The sequence below is a fragment of the Salmo trutta genome, chromosome 35 (genome assembly GCF_901001165.1).
Source record: "Salmo trutta chromosome 35, fSalTru1.1, whole genome shotgun sequence".
Lineage (NCBI taxonomy): Eukaryota > Metazoa > Chordata > Actinopteri > Salmoniformes > Salmonidae > Salmo > Salmo trutta.
Window position 1 is genome coordinate 23,492,393 of NC_042991.1, and position 14,843 is coordinate 23,507,235.

Here is a 14,843-nt window from a genome sequence, read left to right on the forward strand (position 1 = left end):
GAGGGGGAGGTAGAGGTGAGCCAGACAGATACCTTCTAGTCTACTACAGAGGGGGAGGTAGAGGTGAGCCAGACAGACACCTTCTAGTCTACTACAGAGGGGGATGTAGAGGTGAGCCAGACAGATACCTTCTAGTCTACTACAGAGGGGGAGGTAGAGGTGAGCCAGACAGATACCTTCTAGTCTACTACAGAGGGGGAGGTAGAGGTGAGCCAGACAGATACCTTCTAGTCTACTACAGAGGGGGAGGTAGAGGTGAGCCAGACAGATACCTTCTAGTCTACTACAGAGGGGGAGGTAGAGGTGAGCCAGACAGATACCTTCTAGTCTACTACAGAGGGGGAGGTAGAGGTGAGCCAGACAGATACCTTCTAGTCTACTACAGAGGGGGAGGTAGAGGTGAGCCAGACAGATACCTTCTAGTCTACTACAGAGGGGGAGGTAGAGGTGAGCCAGACAGACACCTTCTAGTCTACTACAGAGGGGGAGGTAGAGGTGAGCCAGACAGACACCTTCTAGTCTACTACAGAGGGGGAGGTAGAGGTGAGCCAGACAGACACCTTCTAGTCTACTACAGAGGGGGAGGTAGAGGTGAGCCAGACAGATACCTTCTAGTCTACTACAGAGGGGGAGGTAGAGGTGAGCCAGACAGACACCTTCTAGTCTACTACAGAGGGGGAGGTAGAGGTGAGCCAGACAGATACCTTCTAGTCTACTACAGAGGGGGAGGTAGAGGTGAGCCAGACAGATACCTTCTAGTCTACTACAGAGGGGGAGGTAGAGGTGAGCCAGACAGACACCTTCTAGTCTACTACAGAGGGGGAGGTAGAGGTGAGCCAGACAGACACCTTCTAGTCTACTACAGAGGGGGAGGTAGAGGTGAGCCAGACAGACACCTTCTAGTCTACTACAGAGGGGGAGGTAGAGGTGAGCCAGACAGACACCTTCTAGTCTACTACAGAGGGGGAGGTAGAGGTGAGCCAGACATATACCTTCTAGTCTACTACAGAGGGGGAGGTAGAGGTGAGCCAGACAGATACCTTCTAGTCTACTACAGAGGGGGATGTAGAGGTGAGCCAGACAGATACCTTCTAGTCTACTACAGAGGGGGAGGTAGAGGTGAGCCAGACAGATACCTTCTAGTCTACTACAGAGGGGGAGGTAGAGGTGAGCCAGACATATACCTTCTAGTCTACTACAGAGGGGGAGGTAGAGGTGAGCCAGACAGATACCTTCTAGTCTACTACAGAGGGGGATGTAGAGGTGAGCCAGACAGATACCTTCTAGTCTACTACAGAGGGGGAGGTAGAGGTGAGCCAGACAGATACCTTCTAGTCTACTACAGAGGGGGAGGTAGAGGTGAGCCAGACAGATACCTTCTAGTCTACTACAGAGGGGGAGGTAGAGGTGAGCCAGACAGACACCTTCTAGTCTACTACAGAGGGGGAGGTAGAGGTGAGCCAGACAGATACCTTCTAGTCTACTACAGAGGGGGAGGTAGAGGTGAGCCAGACAGATACCTTCTAGTCTACTACAGAGGGGGAGGTAGAGGTGAGCCAGACAGACACCTTCTAGTCTACTACAGAGGGGGAGGTAGAGGTGAGCCAGACAGACACCTTCTAGTCTACTACAGAGGGGGAGGTAGAGGTGAGCCAGACAGACACCTTCTAGTCTACTACAGAGGGGGAGGTAGAGGTGAGCCAGACAGACACCTTCTAGTCTACTACAGAGGGGGAGGTAGAGGTGAGCCAGACAGACACCTTCTAGTCTACTACAGAGGGGGAGGTAGACTGCCCTAGATGAGAGGCATATCAGCTACATTGGACAGTGAGTGAAGCAAGGTTATTATAGTAAACAAAAACTAAAATCATGAATAAAACGATTTAATAAACTGAAATAAACAAATCTGTTTAAAAAAATAAAGCTATACTGAAACTATCTTTGATTCCAAAACGAAGTAAAAATAAAACAGTCATGAAATCAGTTCAGTTTTAGTATTATGTATATTTTTTATCTAATGGGGTTTCAAGCTTTTGGGGGGATTTCAGGCTAACAATCTGGTGGGTAAATGCAGCCAGGAGGTGGTGATTTTTCCAAATAGGACGGGTTTGTGTATCACAATCACTAGCTAACTAATGGGGGGTAGCCAACTTGATTCTTCCAACGAGTACAGAGATATACTATCTACATTTGATCACTCTTGTCTCATAGAATTTTCCAGGACAGCACTTTTAGTGTATTTGAGTAATAAAAAAAAATTAAAAAACTTGTAATTTTCACTTAAAAATGTCAGACTTAATTTGCCCTAACAAAAACATTTATCAACCCCTACAAACATGTCTAAGAATTATAATCCACATTTCTTGTTGATGCAGGATTATTTTCCTGCTGTGAAACTGATCAAATTTAGATAGATCGGTACTATTAAAGTTAAAAAGCATTGGATTGGTGTCACCATGTTTCTCTGTGCTATTCCTTTTAAATCCAAGTCACATTGAGGTTGGCTTTACAATTTAAACCTAACCTAAACTATGACCAGACCCGTCATGTATTACCAGACCTTATGTATTACTGACCCAAGTTGCAGGAAGTGACATCCCAAAAAACAAACTATACAACACAAAGGGCTCCTAGTCTCCCACGCACGCTTTCTGTCCCCAACACTAAAAATAAATATTAACGTTTTGATACAACTAAACCTAGATCTGCAAATCAGGTCAGAAAACAAACTGAATTTTTATATATATATATATATAAAAAGAAAATAGGAAAAAACACCAAACTATAATAACCCTTGGTGCGAAACCACATGTTGTACCTGTAGCTAAACATTACATCAACACAGTGCTAATTCACATCTCAGCCAATAACGTTCCAACGTGTGCTGGGTCCTGACCTGGGATCCCCTGGTGAGCACGTGGTAGAACTGGATCCCAAACACCCTGGCCAGCTCGCTGGTCCTGCCGATGATGTCATGCTGCTGGAGAAGCTGCACGGTACCGGCCACCCGGCTAACATAGTGGTCCACCACCTTCCACCTGGCAGGCACACAACACAGTCTGGGTCAACGTCATACAGGAAATCAAAGGTACTGCAGATGTAAAGACAAGTTTTATTGTCTCAGTTTCTACTGAATTGGTATGAAGAACCAATAAAGAGTTGATCACAATTTTTTTTGGACTACAGTCAGAGGCGCAACTTTGGTTTTAGAAGTGGGGGGGACATTATTATTATTATATATATTTTTATTTATCTAGTCGGAAAAACACTCCAAACAGCCTACTGGACCGGTTAGAGACGTCCGCATGGTCCTAAACCACACAGTTGCCTCGTTTTGTATCACATTCCAATGATAAACTGGGCAGCACAAAAATGCAATTTCAGTAAAAGTTGCGCCACTGCCGATAGTAATAATGGGAGCACATCAATGAAATCAATTTGTATTGATCACATACACATATTTAGCAGATGTTATTGCAGGTGTAGGGAAATGCTTGTGTTTCTAGCTCCAACGGTGCAGTAGTATCTAACAACACAACAATACACACACATCTGAAGTAAAATAATGGAATTAAGAAATATATAAATATTAGGGCGAGAAATGTCGGAGTGGCATTGAATAAAATACAGTAGGATAGAGTATATACAGTCGTGGCCAAAAGTTTTGAGAATGAAACAAATATTAATTTCCACAAAGTTTGCTGCTTCAGTCTCTTAAGATATTTTTGTCAGATGTTACTATGGAATACTGAAGTATAATTACAAAGGCTTTTATTGACAATGACATGAAGTTGATGCAAAGAGTCAATATTTGCAGTGTTGACCCTTCTTTTTCAAGACCTCTGCAATCCACCCTGGCATGCTGTCAATTCACTTCTGGGCCACATCCTGACTGATGGCTGCCCATTCTTACATAATCAATGCTTGGAGTTTGTCAGAATTTGTGGGTTTTTGTTTGTCCACCTGCCTCTTGAGGATTGACCACAAGTTCTCAATGGGATTAAGGTCTGGGGAGTTTCCTGGCCATGGACCCAAAATATCGATGTTTTGTTACCTGAGCCACTTAGTTATCACTTTTGCCTTATGGCAAGGCGCTCCATCATGCTGGAAAAGGCATTGTTCTTCACCAAACTGTTCCTGGATGGTTGGGAGAAGTTGCTCTCGGAGGATGTGTTGGTACCATTCTTTATTCATGGCTGTGTTCTTAGGCAAAATTGTGAGTGGGGCCACTCCCTTGGCTGAGAAGCAACCCCACACGTGAATGGTCTCAGGATGCTTTACTGTTGGCATGACACAGGACTGATGGTTGCGCTCACCTTGTCTTCTCCGGACAAGCTTTTTTCCAGATGCCTCAAACAATAGGAAAGGGGATTCATCAGAGACAATGACTTTACCCCAGTCCTCAGCAGTCCAATCCCTGTACCTTTTGCAGAATATCAGTCTGTCCCTGATGTTTTTCCTGGAAAGAAGTGGCTTCTATGCTGCCCTTCTTGACACCAGGCCATCCTCCAAAAGTCTTCACCTCACTGTGCGTGCAGATGCACTCACACCTGCCTGCTGCCATTCCTGAGCAAGCTCTGTACTGGTGGTGCCCCGATCCCGCAGCCGAATCATCTTTAGGAGACGGTCCTGGCACTTGCTGGACTTTCTTGGGCACCCTGAAGCCTTCTTCACAACAATTGAACCGCTCTCCTTGAAGTTCTTGATGATCCGATAAATGGTTGATTTAGGTGCAATCTTACTGGCAGCAATATCCTTGCCTGTGAAGCCCTTTTTGTGCAAAGCAATGATGACGGCACATGTTTTCTTGCAGGTAACCATGATTTGCAGAGGAAGAACAATGATTCCAAGCACCACCCTCCTTTTGAAGCTTCCAGTCTGTTATTCGAACGCAATCAGCATGACAGAGTGATCTCCAGCCTTGTCCTCGTCAACACTCACACCTGTGTTAACGAGAGAGTCACTGACATGATGTCAGCTGGTCTTTTTATGGCAGGGCTGAAATGCAGTGGAAATGTTTTTTGGGGATTCAGTTCATTTGCATGGCAAAGAGGGACTTGCGCTGACCGCACCACCCTCTGGACAGCCCTGCGGTTGCGGGCGGTGCAGTTGCCGTACCAGGCGGTGATACAGCCCAACAGGATGCGCTCAATTGTGTATCTGTAAAAGTCTGTGAGGGTCTTAGCCTGTTTGGTATAGGGGGCAGTATTGAGAATTTTGGAAAAAATATGTTCCCATTTTTAACTGCCTCCTACACCAACTCAGAAGCTAGAATATGCATATTATTGTTCAGGTTTGGATAGAAAACACTCTGAATTTTCTAAAACTGTTTGAATGGTGTCTGTGAGTATAACAGAACTCCTATGGCAGGCAAAAACCTGACAAGGCTTCAAGCAGGAAGTACCCTGTCTGACAAGGAGTCGTGCGTCTTACCTCTTTTTATTGAAAAGTAAGGATCTTAGCTGTAACGTGACAATTCCCAGGGCTCCAATAGGCTCTCAGAGCCCGCGAAATAACTGAAGGTTTACGAGGGAACCTCAGGTTGAAATATATTATCGCCTTTTGTAAGTGGATGCTCGGAGGACCTTTCAATGATGCGCGTGCATGAGTCGCTTCTGAGGAGAAATTTTATTCGGCTGTTTAGGCTCAATGCATACTCCCGGTCGGAATATTAACACTTCTCTATGACATAAATGGCATAAAAATTGGTTTTAAAACAGCGGTTGACATGCTTCGAAGTACGGTAATGGAATATTTAGACATTTTTGACACGCCAATGCGCCATGCGCGACACCGCGAAGAAGCATTCTAGAACTCACGAACAAAACGTCGCTGTTTGGATATAACGATGGATTATTTGGGACCAAACCAACATTTGTTATTGAAGTAGAAGTCCTGGCAGTGTATTCTGATGAAGAACAAGCAAGGTAAGAACATCTTTCTTATAGGAAATGTGATTTTGGTGGATGCTGACCTGGGTGGGTATCTAAATAGCTAGCCCTGTAATGCCGGGCTATGTACTTAGATTATTGCAAAATGTGCTTCATCCGAAAAGCTATTTTAAAATCGGACATATCGAGTGCATAGAGGGGTAATGTATCTATAATTCTTAAAATAATTGTTATGCTTTTTGTGAACGTTTATCGTGAGTAATTTAGCAAACTGTTAGTAAATTCACCGGAAGTTTGCGGTGGTTATGCTTTTTCTGAACGTCACATGCTAATGTAAAAAGCTGGTTTTTGATATAAATATGAACTTGATTGAACAGACATGCATGTATTGTATAACACAATGTCCTAGGTGTGTCATCTGATGAAGATTATAAAAGGTTAGTGCTGCATTTAGCTGTGGTTTGGGTTTATGTGACATGATATGCTAGCTTGAAAAATGGGTGTCAGATTTTTTCTGGCTGGGCACTCTGCTGACATAATCTAATGTTTTGCTTTTGTTGTAAAGCCTTTTTGAAATCGGACAGTGGGGTTAGATTAACGAGATTCTTGTCTTTAAATAGCTGTGAAATAGTCATATGTTTGAGAAATTGAAGTTATAGCATTTCTAACGATTCAAAAATCGCGCCACTGGATTTCAGTGGCTGTTACGTAGGTGGGACGAGTTCGTCCCACATGTACTAGAGAGGTTAGGGGCCAACCCGAATTTCCTTAGCCTCCTGAGGACCTGTTGTCTGTGTGGGTGGACCATTTCAGATTGTCAGTGATGTGTACGCAGAGGAACTTGAAGCTTTTCACCTTCTCCACTGCGGTCCCATTGATGTGGATAGGGGCGTGCTCCCTCTGCTGTTTGCTGAAGTCCACGATCAGCTCCTCTGTTGTGTTGTCTGCAAACTTGATTGAGTTGGAGGCTTGTGTTGCCACACAGTCATGGGTGAACAGGGAGTACAGGAAGGGGCTGAGCACGTACCCTTGTGGGGCCCCTGTGTTGAGGATCAGTGAAGTGGAGGTGTTGTTTCCTACCTTCACTACCTGGGGCGGCCTGTCAGGATGCCCAGGGCCCCAAGATTAATGATGAGCTTGGAGGGTACTATGGTGTTATAGTCAATGAACAGCATTCTTACATAGGTATTCCTCTTGTCCAGATGGGATAGGGCAGTGTGCAGTGCGATGGCGATTGCATCGTCTGTGTATCTATTGGGGCGGTATGCAAATTGAAGTGGGTCTAGGGTGTCAGGTAAGGTGGAGGTGATATGATCCTTAACTAGCCTCTCAAAACACTTCATCGGAGAGAGTCATGATTCCGTGAAACAGAGTATGTTATAGTCCCTGATGTCTCTCTGGTAGGAGCTCCTCGCCCTGAGCTCGTCTACTTTATTGTCCAGAGACTGAACATTAGCGGGTTATATACTCAGAAGCGGTGGCTGGTGTGCACGCCTCCTGAGTCAGACTAGAAGTCCACTCCGAATACCTCTCCTCCACCGGCTGCTTCTTGGAATAAGTTAATTTGCCCTGTGGGGTACGAACAAACGATCCAATTCGGGAAAGTCGTAATCCTGGTGAGTTACCACTGCTCAGATATCCAAAAGTTATTTCTGTCTGTATACAATAACAGAAAAAACATTCTGGACTAATAATGTAATAAATAACACACAAAAAAACTAAATACTGCAAAGTTGCTTAGGAGCTAGAAGCAGAGCTGCCATGTCTGTCGGCTCTTGAAAAGAGAGAGCAGCCAGGTAAGTGGGTGTGAGTGTATCCAGTAGGATGGTGTAATGCCCACCTGTACAGGTCAGTGTTGTGGTCGAACCAGTCTGACAGGGAGCGGGGGCTGTACAGGGGGAAGCGCTGGTGCAGGACGTGGAAGGCCACATTCTCAAAACTGTAGTTGTTCAATGTCACCTGGGGAAAAAAAAACAATGAAATACACACTTACACATGACCTAAGAAACCCAGGTATCTGGTGGTTACGTTCCGAAAATAAAAGGGAAGTGATTAATAATGTCTGCAGCAGCAGCTACCTCAGTCTTCATAATTCTCCACAGGTTGATGACGATACGTCCGATGATGTGTATCTCTGTCATGGTGTCTGCTCCATACTCGTCTCTCTCTGCTGCGAAATGGTTCTCTTTGGCGTCACCTGAAGACAACAGACAGACGTTATTACACCCATGGAGGAGCAGCCAGACGACATTCTCCTTTGACCTGGATAGAATGGCTGGGTTTAGAGCAGTAGAACGTCAGAGAGAAACCTGCTTGAGGTTTCTGTACGAGTGCCAATATATTTCAATACACTGAGTGGAGCATAAAATTCACTCCCACAAATGCACAGTATTTTAATCAAATCAGATTCCAAATAGAACCACCCCATGCTACGAAACACAATACTTTACCTAAATCACAGAGAAATATCTACACTCAATAAACAAGCTCTCAAGCTGTGGATTAGCTACATGCCACGACTTCCTTTAGGAGAGGAAGTGCTTATTTTATTCTCTCATCAGACCTGTTTTATAGGAGCGTTGTGGCAGCAAACAGGGCCAGGGTCAGTGCCACCCTACCAAATATGTAACTACTATGTAATATGTAACAAACAAAACGCATATCAAGCTGTGTAATTAACAATTGTCACTGTTTCCTTTAGGAGAGGAAGTTCCTACTCTTCCTTCAATCAGACAATTTGTATTGGTAATAAAGCAGTGTTGTTGCAGCAGAGGGGGCCAGGATCAGTGCCACCCTACCTGGAACCCGGGAAAGCTGCCGACACAGGTCCACACTGAGTGCTGATGCCCGCTGGAGGAGGTAGCCCCAGGAACGCATCTGGACCTCGTAGCCCACCAGAATGTCTGGGTCAAACCTGCCATGACAGAACAGAGACTTACATGACAGGAGAAAGAGCAGTACAAATGTTTAACACTGGCCAAAACAATATAGAAAAGAGTATTAGATTACTTAGAAATGTGAACAAATACAAATATATACAGTACCAGTCACAATTTGGACACACCCACTCATTCAAGGGTTTTTCTACATTTTAGAATAATAGCGAAGACATCAAAACTATAAAATAACACGTCGTAAATCATGTAGTAACCAAAGAAGAGTTAAAGAAATCTTCAAAGTAGCCACCCTTTTGCCTTAATGACAGCTTTGCACACTCTTGGCATTCTCTCAACCAGCTTTATGAGGTAGTCACCTGGAATGCATTTCGATTAACAGGTGTGCCGTGTTACAAGTTAATTTGTGGAATTTCTTTCCTTCTTAATGTGCTTGAGCCAATCAGTTGTGTTGTGACAAGGTAGGAGTGGTATACAGAAGATAGCCCTATTTGGTAAAAGACCAAGTCCATATTATGGCAAGAACAGCTCAAATAACCAAAGAGAAACGACAGTCCGTTATTACTTGAAGACGTGAAGGTCTTTAAGAACTTTGAAAGTTTCTTCAAGTGCATTCGCAAAAACCATCAAGCGCTATGATGAAACTGTCTCTCATGAGGACCGCCACAGGAAAGGAAGACCCAGAGTTACCTCTGCTGCAGAGGATAAGTTCACTAGAGTTACCAGCCTCTGAAATTGCATCCCAAATCAATGCGTCACAGAGTTCAAGTAACAGACACATCTTAACATCAACTGTTCATGTCGAATTGCTGCAAAGAAACCACTACTAAAGGACACCAAAAAGGAGAAGAGACTTGCTTTCGCCAGAAACACAAACATCTGCATTGCTTTCTGTTTGGGTTTTAGGCTGGGTTTCTGTATAGCACTTTGTGACATCGGCTGAAGTAAAAAGGGCTTTATAAATACATTTGATTGATTGATTTGATTGAGTGGACATTAGGCCGGTGGAAATCTGTCCTTCCAACCGCCGTGTTTTTGTGAGATGCAGAGCAGGTGAAAGGATGATCTCCGCATGTGTAGTTCCCACCGTGAAGCATGGAGGAGGAGGTGTGATGGTGTGGGGGTGCTTTGCTGGTGACACGGTCAGTGGTTTATTTAGAATTCAAGGCACACTTAACAAGCATGGCTACTAGGGTTGCAAAGGGTCATGGGGAGTTAAGCCCTGGAATTTGGGGAATTTTGCTTAAATTCATCAAAAAAGTTAGCTTATAAGAGTTACCCTTTTTTTGTGGGATACACATAAGGCAATTCTCGGTCTTCTGGCATATTTTGGTTAAAATATCCCCAATTCAATGGAATTGCAACCCTCTGCATGCACAGTGTATTCTTCCATCCCATGTGCAGTGCACTCTTCCATCACATGTACAGCTGATTCTCAAGATCTTGCACACTAACGACATGCTAAATGACAAAAAATGTAAATGTAATGCTATTGAGCCCACACGACTACACTGTCTGATCCAAAGACTGCATGCTTTCTGGTAAGTTTTGATTACAATACTGAGTGGGGCAAAAATATTTTTCATGACATACATAATTTTTTGTTAACTAGTAAACAGTAGCCTCCACAAAGTGTGTTAGTTTTTGCTACCATGTGGGTTTTAGCTTGCTTGAGCCTGCTAACTGAGTGTTAATTCACCTGTTTCCATACATGTTCCATTTTAAAACATTTATCTTACAAAGGAATTGTTTAATCTAACTGCTTAACTATTTATCTGTACATGGAATTGTATTTGTTGTTTTCTTACTCATTTGTTTCTCATCTTTACAGGAAAATGCCACAGGCACTAACTGATGTGTGGAGACATTTTACTGCAGCTAATGTAGAAGGAAAAGCTGTGTACATTTACAAATACTGTGCAAAATCATATGTGAAGAATGCAACAAAGATGCAGAATCATCTGGCCAAGTGCATAAAGTTCCCTCAGCACTCATAACAAGCAACCTCTGACAAAAGTCCCTCTGCTTCTATTCGAGGTGAAAATGATGAATCAGACACCTTATTGATAGCAACAGCTCATGGTCCTCCTGGAATCAGAAGGTTTTTTTGACAATGGAGAAACAGCAGAGAAATGCTGATGAATGTCTTGCTCGAGCTGTGTATGCAACTGGTTCACCTCTGATGCTCACAGACAATGTGTATTGGAAGAGATTTTTGAATGTTCTTTGCCCAGCATACACCCCTCCAACCAGACATGCTTTATCTACTCATTTACTGGATGCAGAGTTCAACAGAGTTCAAGTGAAGTTCAAGCAAATCACACAGAAAGCAGACTGTATTGCAATAATTTCTGATGGGTGGTTGAATGTTTGTGGGCAAGTAATAATTAACTACATCATCTCCACCCCTCAACCAGTATTCTACAAGAGCACAGACACAAGGGCCAACAGACACACTGGTCTCTACATTGCAGATGAGCTGAAGGCAGTCATCAATGACCTTGGACCACAGCAGGTATTTGCACTGGTGACAGACAATGCTGCGAACATGAAGGCTGCTTGGTCTAAAGTGGAGGAGTCCTACCCTCACATCACATCCATTGGCTGTGCTGCTCATGCATTGAATCTGCTCTTCAAGGACATCTTGGCACTGAAAACAATGGATACACTCTACAAGAGAGCCAAGGAAATTGTTAGGTATGTGAAGGGTCATCAAGTCATAGCAACAATCTACCTCACTGAGCACAGTGAGAAAAATAAGAGCACCACATTGAAGCTGCCAGCGACACCCATTGGGGTGGTGTTGTCATCATGTTTGACTGTCGCCTGGAGGGGAAGGAGTCTCTCCAAGAAATGGCCATATCACAGTCTGCCAATATGGACAGCCCCATCAAGAGGATCCTCCTGGATGACGTATTTTGGGAGAGAGTGGTAAGCAGCCTGAAACCTATAGCAGTAGCCATTGCACGGATTGAGGGAGACAATGCCATCCTGTCTGATGTTCAGACTGTGCTTGCAGATGTAAGAGAATAAATCTGTACTACCCTGCCCACTTCACTGTTGCTCCAAGCAGAGGAATCTGCAGTTCTGAAATACATCAAAACGCGTGAAGACTTCTGCCCATACACACCGCAGCATACATGTTGGACTCCACGTATGCTGGCAAGAGCATCCTGTCTGGTGCAGAGATCAACAAGGCCTATGGTGTCATCACTACCGTGTCTCGCCACCTTGGCCTGGATGAGGGCAAGGTTCTTGGCAGTCTGGCGAAGTACACTTCCAAGCAAGGGCTTTAAGATGCAATATGGCAGTCGTGCCAACATATCTCATCAGCCATCTGGTGGAAGGGACTTTGTGGATCTGAGGCTCATTCCCCTGTTGCCTCCATCATCCTCCAAATCCCACCAACATCAGCCGCCTCAGAGCGCAACTGGTCCTTGTTTGGGAACACACACCAAAGTACATTTTACATTTACATTTTAGTCATTTAGCAGACGCTCTTATTCAGAGCGACTTACAGTAGTGAATGCATACATTTCATACAATTTCATATATTTTTTTTCTTCTTTTTTTTCTGTGCTGGCCCCCCGTGGGAATCGAACCCACAAGGGTTGAAAAAGTGGTGGTCATCCGGGCAAATTTGAGACTTTTTGAGCCTGACAACAAGCCATCCTCAACGGGGTTGGAAAGTGACAGTGAAGATGAGGCCTCAGAGTCTGATGTTCAAGAGGTGGACATTGAGGAGGTCCAGGGAGAAGACATGGAAGCCTGAGAGGAAGACAACCAAAGCTTTAGTTTGTAGACTATCATTTTACAGAAAATGTTTTTGGGAGATGCGATGGATCATTGGGGACCATTCAATATTCCCTTTCTTTTGTTGTTCAGTGAAATCATCCCATGTGAAGAGTGAACTAATTTAATTAAAGTTCAATTCATAACTAAATATATAATTGATTTATATTGGAAGGATTTAATCATTTGCAATTATGTCAACTTATGTTATGGTAAAAGGTTTATGTTTCTGTCTCCATATATGGTAAATATATCCAATGCAAAAGAACATCTACATTTAAATGGTATTAATATTCATTTGCATATATTTCCGTTAATTCCCATATATTCCTGTTAATTCCCACGGAAAGTTTCCAACTCTGAATATTCCCCAAAATGTGCAACCCTAATGGCTACCACAACATTCTGCAGCAATACGCCATCCCATCTGGTTCGCGCTTTATGGGACTATCATTTGTTTTTCAACAGGACAATGACCCAACACAGCTCCAGGCTGTGTAAGGACTATTTGACCAAGAAGGAGAGTGATGGAGTGCTGCATCTGATGACCTGGCCTCCACAATCATCCGACCTCAACCCAATTGGAATGAGTTGGACCGCAGAATGAAGGAAAAGCAGCCAACAAGTGCTCAGCATATGTGGGAACTTCTTCAAGACTGTTGGAAAAGCATTCCTCATGAAGCTGGATGAGAGAATGCCAAGAGTGTGCAAAGCTGTCATCCAGGCAAAGGGTGGCTACTTTGAAGAATCTAAAAAAGAAAAAATATTTTGATTTGTTTAACACATTAGGTTACTACATGATTCCATAGTTTTGATGTCTTCACTATTATTTTAAAATGTAGAAAATAGTACACACACACACAGTATATTATAACATATATCGTCATATTGATCAGTGGCGAAGCACCTGTTTTGAGCACCACCTTTTAGCAACAACAAAAATATTTTAAAAAATGTGCCTGTTTTGAATGTTATTTTGGCATTAATGTGTGTCACATATCAGTTTGAAATCAATATTGAGTTAATAAAGCCACATACAAACATGGTCTCTTTCTTGAGTAAGGCAGCTTCAAAATGCAAGTGTTTCAGCCTAGCTCAGTGCTTTCTGTGGTGGAGGGGGAGCTAGCGGAAAATACTGAGCGTAGGGGTTGGTAATCTTCTCTAGTTGCGCCGTGATTGACTCAGTGTTCTGTCACTCATGGGGAACCTACGTCACCGCTGAATCTACAAGGAGAGCAAGGCAGTTCAAGCCCCCTTGGGTGCTGCCATAGATTTACATCAGAAGTGCCCTTCCAAGAAGGCTCAAGATCATTTATAAAATGACGTCAAATCACGTTATAACTACTGTAGCTTTGATTGGACTGATCATGTCAACATCATACTTTCAAAATCTTAGCGAGCAAGCTAGACAAGCAGTCATCATCATGAATCACGTCGACAATCTATTAGCAAATCCTTTCCAACCCTTGTCATATGAAGAGAAATTATAGATAAGACGTATCTGTGCTCATCGGCCATTGGACAAACATTACACAACAATTCGGAAATCGAAAATTAAACAATGAGTGGTTTGGAAGGAATCAATGGCTAGCTGCAAGCGTCACAAAGTAATCACTATTTTGCTTCCCCTGCCTGTTATTCGGTGGAGAAGGTGTGTGGTCCAAGTCTGCGTTTAAGGACATCTGTCTGAAAGGGTCTCTTTTCCAAGCTTAAAAAGGATAAACATTGATACGCAACACCATGGGCCAGAAAAAGTTGAATACATTGGCCATGCTGTCAATCCATGACTTCTGCCACTTTCAAGACAACTGGAAACTCGGACTGGGAAAATACGTTTTGAACGGTCATCCAACTCGGAATTCCAAGTCGGGAACTCGGGCCTCTTTGTAGAGCTCAGACCTGAAGATCACGGAGTCATAATTCAACCTTGTCCCCCCCAAGAGTTCCCAGTTGTCTTGAAAGCACCATAAATCCAGAGAATGACAGATTCTGCTGACAAAGTTTGATTACAAAGGACATTCGTGCCACGTTCAAGTGAGCACAGCACAACAACGGTGATCCAAAAATATGTCCTGTATGCTGCTGCATAAATTATGTAAAATTGCCAGGGAGATATGAATACTGTAGCTAAGAAAGTAATACTAAGTGTATGTTGTGTAGTAATCTGTTAGTAGCCCATGTGCCTCACCCTAATAATTTGGTCTCTTTCCTCCTCAACATTTAGCCTACTGTTCTGACTTGGTGGTGCACATATAGCCTATTTTAG

At 43.5% G+C, this 14,843-nt stretch overlaps 1 protein-coding gene across 1 annotated transcript in view; it reads right to left on the reverse strand.

Annotated features, from left to right (window-relative positions):
• LOC115174408 (DNA polymerase zeta catalytic subunit) overlaps nt 1–14,843 on the reverse strand; it is a gene marked incomplete at its 5' end in the record, with an annotated part of 49,299 nt that overhangs the window by 10,336 nt on the left and 24,120 nt on the right. The window contains 4 exon segments of the mRNA XM_029732918.1: nt 2,897–3,038; nt 7,732–7,850; nt 7,970–8,088; nt 8,690–8,805. Coding sequence (XP_029588778.1) covers nt 2,897–3,038; nt 7,732–7,850; nt 7,970–8,088; nt 8,690–8,805 — 496 coding nt within the window.